The 16653-nt window shown below is 44.8% G+C and overlaps 2 protein-coding genes across 2 annotated transcripts in view; both read right to left on the reverse strand.

Annotated features, from left to right (window-relative positions):
• ATXN3 (ataxin 3) overlaps positions 1 to 12241 on the reverse strand; it is a 45212-nt gene extending 32971 nt beyond the window's left edge. The window contains 3 exon segments of the mRNA XM_017857912.1: positions 1908 to 1952; positions 2492 to 2656; positions 12144 to 12241. Of these exon segments, the coding sequence (XP_017713401.1) occupies positions 1908 to 1952; positions 2492 to 2656; positions 12144 to 12167 (234 nt within the window). The 5' untranslated portion in view covers positions 12168 to 12241.
• Positions 12242 to 15587: 3346 nt separating this feature from the next.
• Positions 15588 to 16653, reverse strand: part of NDUFB1 (NADH:ubiquinone oxidoreductase subunit B1) — a 10098-nt gene continuing 9032 nt past the window's right edge. The window contains exon 3 of the transcript XR_001882539.1: positions 15588 to 15877. The gene's annotated coding sequence lies outside the window, so the exon portion shown is untranslated. The remainder of the gene's footprint in view (positions 15878 to 16653) is intronic.

Consider the following 16653-nt stretch of genomic DNA (forward strand, 5'->3'; position numbering starts at 1 on the left):
TTTTTGAGACAGAGTCTTGCTCTGTTGCCTAGGCTGGAGTACAGTGGCATGATCTCGGCTCACTGCAACCTCTGCCTCCTGAGTTCAAGTGATTCTCCTACCTCAGGCTCCTGAGTAGCTGGGATTACAAGCATGCGCCACCACACCCAGCTAATTTTTGTATTTTTAGCACAGACAGGGTTTCACCTTGTTGGCCAGGCTGGTCTCAAACTCCTGACCTTGTGATCTGCACGCCTCGTTCTCCCAAAGTACTGGGATTACAGGCATGAGTCACCACACCCAGCCGGCTATAGGTTTTCAAAAGTGTGTGTGTGTATAGATATATCACTAAATCCATAAAAAACATACACATATATATTAGAAGAGTGCTTTTCATACCAGGTCTCTTGAGATGTTCCAGAAAACCACACAATTCCTACATAAAACTGCCTCAAAAATCCAGATGTATATTCTACCCATAAGTGCTATTCTTAAAACAAGTCTACTATATACATCTGATAATTTGGCTGCCGTGGGTGCTACTTCAGAAAATTTATATTCAACTTACTACTTGCAATGTCAGAAATCATGTCTATCAAAATAAGTTCTCCCTGGGCACTTAAACTGAAGTTTCCATAGATACCAGACTTCCAGGGTCATGGGCTTGCCACTTGTAGAAAAAAACAAAATGCAAACCTGATTATTTCAATCTGTCTGACAAAAAAAGGGAAATTTCTGAAAATTCACTATCTACCCTCCAAGGTAGCCAACAAAGAAGCAAGTAAGCCAGGTACCGGCAAAGACAGAAAGTGAGTGCAAGGTAGTGGGCACCAAGAGCAGCAAGGCACAAATAGGAAACGCCAAGTGCTGGGCCTACTCTGACCTCTGATTCCAGCCCTGCAGTAGCCATTACCTGTTAACAGTGGCACGGTAAAGCACCAGATGGAAATGCTGGTGGATGAGGAGAAGTCCAGGAGGGCAGTACAAGGGAAATACAAACAAAGGTATCTGCACAGATAGGCCGCTCAGGAGAGGTTCTGAAAGACCTCTGGATACAACTCACGGTGTCAGAAAAGAATGAAAGACACGCAGATAAAAGAATCTTTCAAGTACATATATATAACCACCAAAGAACTCAAAGACAAAAATCAAAAGTCACAGACCATAATAAGGAAATCCAGTCTGGTAGGCTGATTTAAAAGGATGGTAGCAAGGTACTGCATTTTCTCAAATTTACCCAACAGATGGTAAGTTTGAGACATTGGGACTTATTATAATTAAGGGTATTTGGTTTTCTTTGAGACACAGTCTTGCTCTGTCACCAGGCTGGAGTGCAGTGGTGCGATCTTGGCTCACTGCAACCTCTGACTCCCCGGTTCAAGCGATTCTCCTGCCTCAGTCTCCAGAGTAGCTGGGATTACAGGCTTGCATCACCACGCCCAGCTAATTTTTGTATTTTTAGTAGAGACGGGGTTTCACCATGTTGGCCAGGATGGTCTGGATCTCCTGATCCTGAGATCCGCCCACCTCGCCCTCCCAAAGTGCTGCGATTACAGGTGTAAGCCACCACGCCTGCCCACAATTAAGGTTATTATTAGCATCCAGATGCAAATTAAATAATCTTTCTCAAAAAGGAATTTTTAAATGCCCCACTCTAATATGAAGATTCTACAATCCTTTCATGTCTATCTATATAAAAATCTAGTACTCTAGTAGGCCGGGCATGGTGGCTCACGCCTGTAACCAGCACTTTGGGAGGCTGAGGCAGGTGGATCACAATCTAGTGATCTAGAGTATAATCTTATACTCTGTAGACATAATCTATTAGAAGAACTTCTGAAGGTCGCCTTGTTACAGTGACTATTGAAAGGCTGTGAAATAGGGCCTGGGATGTAAGCAACACATAGTAGATGCTTGTGACTACTTACCTGAATAGAGAAAAAACCACTGTCATCCATATTTCCAGAAGGCTGCTATTAATTTTGACAGGTAGTTGAAGCAAGGGTGGGGGTGAGGAAAGAAGGATACAAACTGTCATTAGCGTGCATATTTAAAATAACATCTTTGCATTTCCATTTCCAAAGTTAACAGTGCAGTTATAATTCACCAGTCAGATCCCTATAGGAAGAATGGCACATCCTTTTCTAAATAGTACCATGTTTCTAAAAGAAATGTAAGCCGGGTGTGGTGGCTCACACCTATAATCCCAGCACTTTGGGAGGCCGAGGCAGGTGGATCATGAGATCAGGAATTCCAGACCAACCTGACCAACATGGTGAAACCCCGTCTCCAACAAAGATACAAAAAATTAGCCAGGCGTAGTGGCGTGTGCCTGTAATCCCAGCTACTTGGGAGGCTGAGGCAGGAGAATTGCTTGAACCCAGGAGGCAGGGGTCGCAGTGAGCTGAGATCGCGCCATTACACTCCAGCCTGGACAATAGGGCAAGACTCCATCTCAAAAAAAAAAAAAAAAAAAGAAAGAAATGTGACTTAGTGAGTTTAAAATCAGTACCTGTAAAAACGTGTGATAATCTTCACTAGTAACTCCTCCTTCTGCCATTCTCATCCTCTCCTCCTCATCCAGCTGATGTGCAATTGAGGATAATTCCACAGGGCTAAAATATTCTCCTTGCAATAAATTATTCAGGCAATGTTGAGCACAAAGTGAGCCTTCTTGCTAATATTTCCAAAAGAAAAAATTAAAATGTGACTTATTAAACAGAATTGCACAGTATTTTCCCCTAAATAATTTAATCATTAACTTTTCTTTCTTTTTTGAGACACAGTCTTGCTCTGTTGTCCAGACTGGAGTACAGTGGAGCAATCTCGGCTCACCACAACCTCTGCCTCCCGGGTTCAAGCAATTCTCCTGCCTCAGCCTCCCGAGTAGCTGGGACTACAGGCATGCCCCTATGCCCAGCTAATTTTTGTATTTTTAGTAGATACAGGGTTTCACTATGTTAGCCAGGCTGGTCTCGAACTCCTGATCTCGTGATCCGCCTGCCTCAGTCTCCCAAAGTGCTGGGATTACAGGTGTGAGCCACCGCGCCTGGCCAACTTTTTTTTTTTTTTTTTTTCTGAGATGGAGTCTTGCTCTGTTACCCAGGCTGGAGTGCAGTGGCGCAATCTCAGCTTACTGCAAGCTCTGCCTCCTGAGTTCACGCCATTCCACTGCCTCAGCGTCCCGAGTAGCTGGAACTACAGGCGCCCGCCACCACGTCCGGCTAATTTTTTGTATTTTAGTAGCGATGGGGTTTCACCATGTTAGCCAGGATGGTCTCGATCTCCTGACCTCGTGATCCACCCGCCTAGGCCTCTCCAAGTGCTCGGATTACAGGTGTGAGTCACCGTGCCAGGCTACAACTATTTTTTAACATAGTTGAACTGAACTTTCAGCTTTAGATAAGTATAATTAACATAGGTACATGCATTTTCATTTGTTAACATTTATTTTACAAATCTACCATTAATGAAACTACGATTACATGATCAAAAACTTAAGAATTATTTTAAACAAACATTATCGGCCGGGTGCGGTGGCTCACGCCTGTAATCCCAGCACTCTGGGAGGCCGAGGCAGGCGGATCATGAGGTCAGGAGATCGAGACTATCGTGGCTAACACAGTGAAACCCCATCTCTACTAAAAAATACAAAGAATTAGCCGGGCGTAGTGGCAGACACCTGTAGTCCCAGCTACTCGGGAGGCTGAGGCAGGAGAATGGCGTGAACCCGGGAGGCGGAGCTTGCAGTGAGCCGAGATCACACCACTGCACTCCAGCCTGGGCGACAGAGCGAGACTCTTGTCTCAAAAAAACAAAAAACAAAAAACAAAAAAATTATCATCTATCAAATGCATCAAATCTCATACTTTACTAAAAACTACTGTATAAAACACTTAGTCTCCCTCATTTTCAGTACCTAAAATAAGTTCATTCTTGGAGATTCCACAGTAAATTACTAATGGTGAAAGGAAATTTTAGTCTCTAGAACAGTTACTTATTTATTTAAAAAATGAGATCTGACTATGTTGCCCAGGCTGGACTTGAACTCCAGGGCCCAAGGGATCTTCCTACCTCAGCCTCCTGAGCAGCTAGGACTACAGAAACATGCCACCATGCCCAGCTACCTAGAACATTTATTCTTTTAACATAATGCCGGTCAAGCATGGTGGCTCACACCTGTAATCCCAGCAGTTTGGGAGGTCAAGGCGGGTGGATTGCTTGAGGCCAGGAGTTTGAGACGAGCCTGACCAATATGGCGAAACCCCATCTCTACTAAAAACACAAAAATTAGCCAGTGTGATGGTGTGCACCTGTACACCTAGCTAATCGGGACTCCGAGGCATGAGAATCGCTTGAACCTGGGAAGTACAGCCTGCGGTGAGCCAAGACTATGCCACCGCCACTCCAGCCTTCTGTCTCCAAAAAAAAACACAAAAAAACAAAAAAACAAAACTCCACACAATCTAAATGCTTGTTGATAGAATTTCAAATCTTAAGAATCAATACAGGTGAGAAAAATTCTGTTCCATGTTAAAACTTGCAGTTACAGAGCTGAAGTTCTCTTCATGGAATTCTACAGATAATGTACACACAGTGTAATGCAATGAGCAGAACTGTCCCAAACAACCCTAGAGCTCACTCCTGGACAAGCCAGCAAGAGGGACTGCACCCAAGCTCAGCTCCCATGGGACGACAGGCTTCCTCCTTATGGGAGGTGGGTACAACCTCCCACGGGTTCAGGGCCTTCAAGTGCTGGGCAGTTTCTCACACAACTGGCAGCCTGAATCCAAGTCCAGGGTGCCTGGTACCAAGTAACCTGTGTGTAATCCTCCTCTCCACAGCAGTGTAGCTTTCCCATGCTATCTGGTAAGAAGGGAGAATCATGTATAGATGGATCCCTCCCTGTGAACACAGACACCAGGTTTGCCACTTCCTGAAATGGTAGCAAGATGAGAGAACGTTTCCTTCTCCTGCTAACCTTGGCCCTCCAAGTTCTCTCTTTCCCCAGTAAGGTCTATTCCTTAACCCAACTTATCTGACATCATGCAATTTGTCCTGAGCTATGTTACACAGGAGACTCTAAAGAGAACCACCTTGCAAGATGGATTTTTTTCCTGCTAAATCAATTTTCTAGGAATAAAATTCAGCTGGTGAAAAAAATATGCGTTATATGTGTATAATGGAATCGGAAGACAGCATTGAGACAGCCTGAGTCTGAGGTAAGTTTATCCTCATCTTTTGGTAAAGAATAAGTAGCTTGGAGCCAGAGAGAACACTATCCCCCAAGTCTTCTCATGAAAATAGACTTTTTGTTTCCACTTCTTTCTCCTTCTTCTATATTTCTACTACCAGAGTGCAACTCTTACTGAATAATATGCAAACTGAAGGGATATACAGATGTTCTACTTATAACCTATTGAAAAATAGCCAAGGCTGGGCTGCGGTGGCTCATGCCTTAATCCCAGCATTTTGGGAGGCCAAGGCAGGAGGATTACTTGAGTCCAGAAGTTTGAGACCAGCCTGGGCAACATGGTGAAACTCCATTTCTAGAAAAATTAAAAAATTAACGGAGCACAGTGGTATGTGCTTGTAGTCTAGCTTCCTGGGAGGCTGAGATAGGAGGATAACTTGAGCCTCATAAAGGCTGAGGCTGGAGTGAGCTGACATTGCGCCACTGCACTCCAGCCTGGATGACAGGGCAAGAACCTGTCTCAAAAAAAAAAAAAAAAAAAAAAAAAAAGAAAGAAAGAAAAGAAAAGGCAAGACAAGCACTTCACAAGACAGTCAAATGGCTATCAAGAACACAAAAAAAGGTACTCAACTTCATTAGTCATCAGGGAAATGTAAATTAAAACCACAATGTGTTATTACACAAACTCTAAAATGGCTAAAATGTTGGAGATCAGAGATATAGCAACTGTTGTATACTACTGGTGAGAGAGTAAATTAGTATAACCAACAATAACTAATAATTATGTAATGCATCTACTAAAGCTTAACATGTACATCTCCTATGATCTAGCAATTCCATTAGTAGGTACATAATGTAAACAACAGAAATGCAAACATATATTCATCAAAAGATATGTATAAAAATCTTCACAAAAGCACTATTTTTGTGCTACAAATAGCATTACTATTTGTAGTAATACAAAATAGCATTACAGATAGCATTACTATTTGTAATGGTCCCTAAACTGGCAACGACCCAAATGGATAGCTGGGATCACAGCAGAATGGAAATCGTGTCTACTCACAAAGGAATACTACATAACCATGTGAATGAATTAACTACAACTACCTGGAACAGTATGGATAAATCTCTCAAACAATGGTAAACTAAAGAGGACAGAGTCAAAAGGGTATACACACCGTACGATTCCAGTCACAAAAGCTCAAAACTAGGCAAAACTCATTTATGATATCAGAATTCAGTATAGTGGTTATTTTTGGTGGGAGTGCAGTGGAGAGAGAGCACCCAGAAAAGGGAATAATGGGAGGTTATAGGATGCAGGTAAATCTTCTGTTACTTGCTGTTTACACATGTTCATTTTGTGAGAATTCACTGAGCCGTACTCTTAACGATTTGTGTGCTCCTCTCTGTATGGTACCTAATTTTTTAAAAATTCAAACAGTAAGAAAAAAGCCTTTGCTAACACAAATTTCCTGTCCTGCTGTCAGTTTGGAGTTTACAAACTATGGTCACCATACTTAATATCACATATAGCAATAGCGACATCCAAATATTTGATTAAAATTATCTCTATAAAAAATAGCTTTAAATGATGAAAAATAAGTACTTGAAATCAAACTTCATCAAAGATACACTGTATTGCTACAGGAAATACCAAGTTCTGTACTTCGAATATGATTTAATGGAAGGAAAGGACAAACTGTTCAGTACAAATTTAAAAATGACTTCAGGCTACGCACAGTGGTTCACACTGTAATCTCAACTGTTTGAGAGGCTGAGGTGGGAGGATCACTTGAGCCCAGGAGTTCAAGGCTACATGGAGCTATGATTGTGCCACTGTATTCCAGCTTGGGTGACAGAGCAACACCATGTCTCTCAAAAAGAAATAAAATAAATATAAAAACAAAAATAAACATAACTTAAGTCATAGGACGGATCAAATTCCACACAGACCGAAAGAATTGTACAATGACAATGAGCCCACCTAAGATTATGCATTTTCCTGCCTTGCCCTTATCTCAAACTATCCCCAGCCACCTCTCTCATCAAGCTTTAATCAAAGCAGAAGTTCACTTTGCCATAATCAAAGTTCAGCAGTATTGAAATCTCACGATTTGGCTGGGCATGGTGGCTCATGCCAGTAATCCCAGCACTTTGGGAGGCCGAGGCAGGTAGGTCACTTGAGATCAGGAGTTCTAGACCAGCCTGGCCAACACGGTGAAACCCCGTCTCTTCTAAACATACAAAAATTAGCCAGGTGTGGTGGCAGGTGCCTGTAGTCCCAGGTACTCGGGAGGCTAAGGCAGGAGAATCACCTGAACCCAGGAGGCAGAGGTTGCAGTGAGCTGAGATTGCACCACTGCACTCCAGCCTGGGTGACAGAGCGACACTCCACCTCAAAAAAATAAAAAATACGCCAGGCATGGTAGCTCATGCTTACAATCCCGGCACTTTGGGAGGCTAAGGCAGGTGGACCACGAGGTCAAGAGATCGCAACCATCCTGGCCAACATGGTGAAACCTTGTCTCTACTAAAAATATAAAAATCAGCTGGGTATGGTGGCACATGCCTATAGTCCCAGCTACTCGGGAGGCTGAGAGGAGAATCGCTTAAACCCAGGAGACGGAGGTTGCAGTGAGCTGAGTTCATGCCACTGCACTCCAGCCTGGTGACAGAGCAAGACTCCGTCTCAAAAAAAAAAAAAAAAAAAAAAAAAAAAAAAAAGAAAAGAATTAAAAATTTTAAAAAATAAAAGAAATCCTATGATTTTAGGCCCAGACTTCACTGTGTTGGGCTCAGAGAATTAGCACACTGCAGTTCTACAAAGATAATTTGTAAAATCACAAGGGAACTGCTACCAAATCATTTACCCCCAACCTCCCCAGGTTTTCAAGACCAACCTGAAACTAGTTAAAATTACCACAGACACTACTAACTACAACACAAATCACGTATAAACCTAAGGCGCTCTCAGGAATGGGCTATTTGGGGACAAGCTGTCAATCTAGCAGCATTCTCACCTCCTCTTAGTGCTCTCCCAGCCCTTACTATGAGGGTCAGCAAACACAAGCATCTGAGTAATGGCAATGACCAGTACTTCTACAGCACTATCTGCCAAGGAGCCTTCTCTACACTCTTAACTCTGAGGTTATGTCTATGTTATTATCCCTACCACTACAGAGGAGGAAACCAGAGAACAGGGATACTAAGTAACTTACTCAGGATCACACAAGTAGTAAAAGGCAGAGCTGAGACTCAAACCCAGGCAGAGGTTTCAAAATCTGTGCCATTAGCACTTCAAGTCATTTATACAGAATTTGGTTTCTCCTAAAGCTCAAATATCCTAAAGATGGCTAAAATCCAGCAATCACAAAAGGGCATAATGAATGCCACAGAGTCAATACTCAGCATCTTTTCAGTATTTTCAATAATTTTATGTACAACCCCAGCAAGTTTAGTTATTATTCCCAGTTTGCATTACATTAAAATCACCAATACAAATGGCACAGTGACTGCACCAAGAAACATCAGCAAGAGAAGTGATTTAAAAAAAAAAAAAAGACAGAAAGCAGGCACCAGAACTAAAACAAACAACAACAAAATCCAGTAGTTAGTGGTCATAAAGTTAGTACAAAGATTTAAATTAGGGGTTGGCAAACTCTAGCCCATGGGCCAAATCCAACCTGCCCCGGTAGCTAAGAATGCACTTTACAATTTTAGATGGTTGGGAAAAACATGCACAAATAAGAATGTGTGACAGAGACTCCAGCGGCCTGCAAAGCCTTAAAATGTTTACAGAAAAGTTGTTTACTTTAGATAAACAGCACCATATATATCTCAGAAACTCAAAGACCTCTCTTTATCCATTCAAATATATACATTTTTTTCTTTTGGGACAGGATCTTGCTCTGTGCCCCAGGCTGGAGTGCAGTGGTGTGATCTTGGCTCACTACAGCCTCGACCTCCCAGACTCATGCAATCCTCCCACCTCACCCTCCCAAGTAGCTACGACTACAGGCTACCACACCCAGGCTAATTTTGTTCATTCTTTGTAGAGACAGGTCTCACTATGCTCGGCCCCATTCAAATATATATTGAGTACTTACTCTGTGCCAGGCCCTATCTCAGGCACTGTAGATGTATCAGTGAGAAACTGTTTTTACATTCTAACTTAATAAAGGGTACTCAAAGTGACAACTCAGAAAGAGGAAACCAAGGTTCCAAGAGGAAGTGGTTGCAAGGCCCTTTGTAGGCAGATATTCCCACCTACCCAGCTTCTCTAGGGCCAAAGTCGGTTCTCTGGCTCTCCAAACCCAGGACCTAGCAAGGGTTAAAGGTATATTGCAGAGGGGAAGGCAGTGAACTGAAAAATGGCACAGTAAGCTCAAACATTCCCAGAATGGACTGTATAGGAGATTAACAATGGGCCATATGGTTATAGGTGCATACTCTTGAGTACGCCCAAAAAACTAAATTGTTGAATCTCCACTTGCTACGTACATACAAGTTAATGATAACGGTAAGTGCATTCCTGAAGTATCTGTAGGCCTATACACATGCTGATAATTCAGAGGGACTCTTTTTTTCTTTTTTTTTCTTTTTTTTTCGAGACAGAGTCTCGCTTTGTTGCCCAGGCTGGAGTGCAGTGGCTTGGTCTCAGCTCACTGCAACCTCTGCCTCTTGGGTTCAAGCAATTCTCCTGCCTCAGCCTCCCGAGTACCTGGGATTACAGGCACCTGCCACCACACCTGGCTAAGCTTTTGTATTTTTAGTAGAGTCGTGGTTTCACCATGTTGGCCAGGCTGGTCTCAAACTCCTGACCTTGTGATCCACCCGTCTGGGCCTCCCAAAGCGCTGGTGTGAGCCACTGCACCCGGGTAAGTAGATTTTCACTAGGCTAGCACCCAGCTTTTATTGATCCCATGGTTCAGTAGAAATGTGTTCCAACTAGGTAACAATCAATATTGTTAAAAATCTTGTCTAATTCTCAGGAAGTAGTGTGGAACATGTTTAAGGCCTTCCATGTTGAAATGCGATCCCACACCAAAGCCTTTGAAAATTAATAACAAAAATATGGCCGAGTGCAGTGGCTCACGCCTGTGATCTCGGCACTTTGGGAGGCCAAGGCGGGTGGATCGCCTGAGGTCAGGAGTTGGAGACCAGCCTGGCCAACGTGGTTAAACCCTGTCTCTACTAAAAATACAAAAATTAGCTGGGCGTAGTGGTGGGCACCTGTAATCTCAGCTACTAGGAAGTCGGAGGCAGGAGAATCGCTTGAACAGGGAGGCAGAGGTTGCAGTGAGCCATAATCGCGCCACTGCACTCCAGCCTGAGTAACAACAGAAAAACTCGATCTCAAAAAAAAAAATGTTTTAAGAAAGTACATGTGTATTTTTCACCCACTCTACTCAGCCAAGCAACTAAATCTCTATTGTCTATGATTTATAAGTCATGTCAATCAAGTCAAAAATTAGTGACAACTAATTAGTGACTGAGGCCTTCCTCCCCCACTGTAAATCTGCCTATTTCAAAAGTTTCCGAGATGTTTTCTACAATGAAAAGCATTGTACTTAACAATTTGTTCCAGGCACAGTGGCTCACGCCCGTAATCACAGCACTTCGAGAGGCTGAGGTGGGAGAATCACCTCAGTCCAGGAGTTCTAGACCAGCCTGGGCAACACAGCGAGACCCCCGTCTCTCCAAAAACATTAGCTGGCCCTGGCGATATACACCTGTAGTCCCAGCTACTCTGGAGGCGGAGGGATGATCGCTTGTGCCTAGGAAGTCAAGGCTGCAGTGAGCCATGATCCCTCCACTGCACACCCGCCTCGGTGACAGAATGAGATGCCATCTTTAAAATAAAAATTAAAAAAAGATTTATACTACAGATTTACATCTGGTAAATGTATTCTTTTGTCTTTGCTTTATTTGTTGTGTGTGTGTGAATTTTAAATGTCTGGGATAAACGATCATTTATAAGCATTTAATAAAACAAAAACCCTTTGCTCCTCCTATTAAATAATAGCCTTACCAGCAACTCTTTCCAAACACGATACTATTATGAAACGATATCATGTACCAAAGTTGTCCTGGGGAAGGCTTCACTCACACACAAATGGATGGATAATAGCATGTGAGAAACGAGGAGTTTCTCCACATATCACAGACAGTATCTTCAAGATGTGCATGGTCACTGAAGAGTTAAAGTGACAGCAGGCTAGGCAGACCACAACAAAATCATTCCAGTCCACTCCTAATACCTAAAAACAAAGCTGGCTGCCTGCTCCGGAAAGATGGGAGTACCAAAAGAAACCAAACCCAAACATCCCGTAATAAAAACTTGTGACGACTTCCCTGTTTAGGGGCACAACGGGTTTCCTACTTCACTTCCTAAGTGTCAGGCCCCACAGTGGGGGAGCCAAGGTCTCCTCCCTCGGGAGGCTCGCGGACCTGGTGCAGGGGAAAAAACATGAACAAGACTCCAAAGATCTAAATGTAGGGAAGGCTCCAACACAGAATTGAGCAGTCTGGAGAAGGAAAAGTTAATTCTGCTAGGAGTAGGGTAGGAGGGGTCGAGGGAGGTGTCCCAGAGGTGACTGTAGCTAAACCCTAGGGAGAGGGAAGGATTGGGGAGGGGTGAAGGAGTCCTCCGAAAAGCGATGGAAAGTGACTGAGAAAGGCAGAAGCAAACCCACTGGGCGCAACCGCGCTCCCGTGTCCCGAGACGCCCCGGCCCCGCCCATACTCCCTCCCGGCTCCCAGGGCGGGGGCCGCGGGGGAAGTAGGGGCGTAGGTGATGCTCCCCTCCCCGAGCCGAAGAGGCGGGAGGGTGCGGCGTCGCCCCTAGCCCGGCGAGATCGGCATGGGGGTGACTCGGACCCCACCCAGCCCTCCGGGGGGCGGTGATGCAGCGCTCCACGCCCGCCACCGCGCGGCAGACAGCTCCCCACCGAACGCGGACACTCACTTTCTCGTGGAAGATGGACTCCATGTTTATTTGTCTGGAGCCAACGGCCCCCACGCCGAACCACCCACCCCTCCAGCGCCGCCCCTATCCCTCCCCTCCGCCCCCCCCGCCCCTCCCTGGCCCCCCGCCCACGTGCCAAAAAAAGGCCAGTCACCCGCGAGGATGCGAGTCACGTGAGGCGAAGAGCGAGTGAACGCCGGGGACACGTGACCTTGGTAGCGTGCCCTCCTAGCTTCTGTTAGCGGGCCTTCTGGGGGATGCTACATCGCCACCTGCTGTCTGGAGGATCTTCTCCGATTCCCACCCATTTCTATGGATTCTTAGGTTTGTGGGGGGAGGTCTGGACCACTCACCTGGGTTCAATATTCTTTTTGTTTTCCACTTTGTACTTTCTACTGTGTTCATATAACTATTTACTTTCTTTCTCCTTGTCCTCCACTGAAAATTTAGTAAGAAAAAGCCATCATTACATTCTCCCAAAACCTAGCACTTGTATAAAAATGATAGCTAGGCCGGACGCGGTGCCTCATGCCTGTAATCCCAGCTCTTTGGGAGGCCGAGGCGGGCGGATCAACTGAGGTCGAGAGCTTGAGATCAGCCTGACCAACATGGAGAAACCCCGTCTCTACTAAAAATGCAAAATTAGCTGGGCGTGGTGGCGCATACCTCTAATCCCAGGTACTTGGGAGGCTGAGGCAGGAGAATCGCTTGAACCCGGGAGGCGGAGGTTGCGGTGAGCCGAGATGGTGCCATTGCACTCTAGCCTGGACAACAAAGCGAAACTCCGTCCCCAACCCCCCAAAAAAGGAAAAAAATGATAGTTAATATTTATATAAGGCTTTCTATGAGCTAGGCCCATTTCTAAATGCTTTGCATATATTATCAAATTTAATACAGCAAACTTTGATGTAGGTGTTGATGTTATTCATGCACATGAGGAAACAGAGGCACGGAGAGGTTAAGAACAGCACAATGTCCAAGGTCAGATGGTAAGTTGCCTTGCCAGGATTCAAATCCAAGTGACTTGTTACCAGTGTAGGTGTTCGGGCCCTTAAGAGGGAACTTAGAAGTCTCATAAGTTGTGTGGGAGACGGGGAGGTAGCAGCGGTTTGATGAAGCTTAAATGGAAGGATAGGTGCAGATCTTGCACCTTGAAACCAGATTAAGGTGTACTGTTTCTTTTTTTTGAGACGGACCTCTCTCTGTCCCCCAGGCTGGAGTGCAGTGGCACAATCTCCCCGGTCACTGCAACCTCCAATTCCTGGGTTCAAGTGATTCTCTTGCCTCAGCCTCCCGAACAGCTGGGATTACTGGCACGCATCACGACGTCCAACTATTTTTGTATTCTTAGTAGAGAAGAGTTTGTACCACGTTGGCCAGGCTAGTCTCGAATCCCCAACCTCAGGTGATCCACCTGCCTTGGCCTCCCACAAGTCCTAGAATTACAGGCGTGAGCCACCACACCTGGCCAAAGTGTACTTTTAAAAGGATGTGGGGAGCTATATAAATATTTTAAAAGAAGACACATGGTCATGTTTGCATTTTAGAAAGATCACTGGCTGCAGAAAAAAAGCAGTTGCTGTTGAAGGAATCTTCGGAGAGATGATGGCGGTTTGGACTACGGTGGTGTCTTAAAGATGGAAATAGGCCATTCTGAGAGATTATTTGGACGTAAAGAGACTCAACAGAACGTGGTGATGATACGGCTTCGACCAGTGGAAGAATGCTAGGGTTTTCGTCTTGAGTCGAATTACATAAAACGACATGGACAAACGTGGAGTGGTTTTAAGGAGCATAGAGTTTAATAGGCAAGAAGGAAGGGAGAAGAAAGAAAGAGGAAGCCCCCTGTAGAGACAGAGGGATGGGGGCTCCAAAGCCAAGAGAGGAGACCCGGAGAGTAGGGGAGATACCAGCCAATTATATGAGGCTGCAGGAGGCGGTGTCTGATTTGCATAGGGCTCAGGGGACTGGTTTGACCACGCATGTCATTCATGTAGCCCTCTAAAAAAACTGGCCCTCCCACCCTAGCTTTTTAATACGCAAATGCAGGGCTCCACCATGTTCTACACACGTGGGGATACGCAGGGGTGGCCATGTTGCCAGCACATGTGAGAGCAAGGGCAAGGGGACAATGGTGGGAATCGCCCTGTTGGTGGACCCAGTTTCTAACTGCCAGCATTTGCATACAGCTTGGGTCTAAGAGCCAGGGCTTTCATGCTAGACAGGAAACGTTTCTGGAACTGCTTCAAAAGAGACAAAAACTTTTTAAGGACCCCTTTTCCTCTCTATCTGCCTAAAATAATTTCTTAATTACGCCTACCACAGTGAGGGATTGGGGAACGCAGGAGACAGAAATGTGAAGGTGACTTCTGGGTTTGTGCCCTGGGCAGCCACTGTGACAGGAGTGATATTGAGAGCAGAAACAAGGGAGGAACAGCAAAGTTTTGGGAAGAGAATAAGATAGAGTTTACATTTTGGAGATAATTTGAAATGTCTATGGACATTCGAGTAATTATGTTGAGTAATGGTTGGATACCAGGTCTGAAGTTCAGGAGGCTGCTTTGAACTCAATAAGGAATTGTCATTTTAAAAAAAGGTAACTAAGGCTGGTGTGGTGGTGCATGCCTGTAATCCCAGCACTTTGGGAGGCTGAGGCGGGCAGATCTCTTGAGGCCAGGAGTTTGAGACCAGCCTGGCCAACATGGTGAAACCTCATCTCTACTAAAAGTACAAAACTTAGCCGGGTGTGGTGGCTCATGCCTGTAATCCCAGTTACTCAGGAGGCTGAGGCGGGAAAATTGCTTGAACCCGGGAGGTAGAGGTTGCAGTGAGCCAAGATTGTGCCATTGCACTGCAGCCTGGACAACAGAGTGAGACTGTGTCTTTAAAAAAAAAAAAAAAAAAAAGTAACTGAAACCATAGGAGTGAATAAAATCATTTTAGGGAAAAGGAAGTGCTTGAGAAGAGGGCTAGAGCTGAGCCCTGAGGATAGAGAAGCAAAAGCCAAGGAGGAGGGAGAAAAAGCAAGAAAGTGTGACCTTGTGGAATGCCTGGGCAGGGGACGCTTCAAGGGGTAATCAGGTTTACTTGCTGCCAGTAAGTCAAGCAATACAAGGACTTATAAGAGGCCACTAAATTTTGTTGCTGTGGAGACAACTGGTGACTTTGGGGACTGCAGGTTCAGAGGAGCAGAGGGGGCACTGAGAGGTAAGGGAATGGAGACTGCCAGAGAGGACCAGGTGCTGAAGGAGAGGATTCGGTACCATTTATTGAGCATCTCTGTGTGCACAGTTCACAGCCTTGTATGGGGGAGAAGTCCATGTTCTTAAGGAATTGTGTGGCCTACCCAGGGAAATAAATCATAGTCTCATGAAGTGAAAAAAATTGCAAACCACCTTTTCTGTTTTTTTTTTTTTCTTTTAATTGTAGTTGATGTCTTTCAAATGAATTAATGAAGTCAAAGGTCTTAGTCCTTTTGGGGCGCGATAACAAGGTATCTTAGAGTAATTTATAAACAAAAATGTATTGCAGATCTGGAGGCTAGGAAGTCCAAGATCAAGGCTCTAGCAGATTTAGTGTCCGATGAGGGCCCATTCCTCATAGGTGGTGCCTTTTTTGTGTCCTCATATGGTGGAAGGGGAAAAGGGGGAAACAAGCTTCCTCTCTGTATAAGGGCACTAATCCCAGTCACAAGACTTGGCCTTATGATCTGATCCATCCCCCAAAGGCCCCACCTGTTAAACCAACATACAGGGGATTACATTTCAGCAAATGAATTTTGGAAAGATACAAACATTCAGATCATAGCACCAAGTATCTGGGAATCATTTATTCTCTTCCTACAACTTCTCCACATCACCCCTTATTCCAGTCAGTCCTCAAATGCTATAAATCCACTCCTAACTCTCTCTCGCCCTTGTCTTCATTGCTACTACTTAGTTCAAGCCCTCTGGCTATCTTGTGTAGTCCAGTCCAAGGATCTTTGAATTGGTCTTCTGATTCCAGTCTCAATAGGTCTAATTCATGGTGCTGTCAGTGATCTTCCAAAAACGCAAATCGTACAAGATTTTCTTTCGTTTAACAAGTATAACTGTGTATCAGGCCCTGGGACTATAACCATGAAAAAGACAAACAGTCCCACCTTCAGAGGACTTACATTGGCAGGGATTCTTAAATAATTACACAACTCTTACTTCAAAGTGATGGCCGGGTACAGTGGCTCATGCCTGTAATCCCAGCACTTTGGGAGGCCGAGGCGGGTGGATCACCTGAGGTCAAGAGTTCAAGACCAGCCTGGCCAACATGGTGAAACCCCCATCTCTACTAAAATACAAAATTAGCCGGGTGGTGTGGTGGGCACCTGTAATCCCAGCTACTCAGGAGGCTGAGGCAGGAGAATTGCTTGAACCTGGGCAGCTGAGGTTGCAGTGAGATGAGATCGCACCAGTGCACTCCAGACTGGGCAACAGAGTGACACTGTGCCTCAAAAAAAAAAAAAAAAAAAAAAAAA

This window comes from Rhinopithecus bieti, unplaced genomic scaffold, assembly GCF_001698545.2.
Source record: "Rhinopithecus bieti isolate Rb0 unplaced genomic scaffold, ASM169854v2 scaffold_41913, whole genome shotgun sequence".
NCBI lineage: Eukaryota > Metazoa > Chordata > Mammalia > Primates > Cercopithecidae > Rhinopithecus > Rhinopithecus bieti.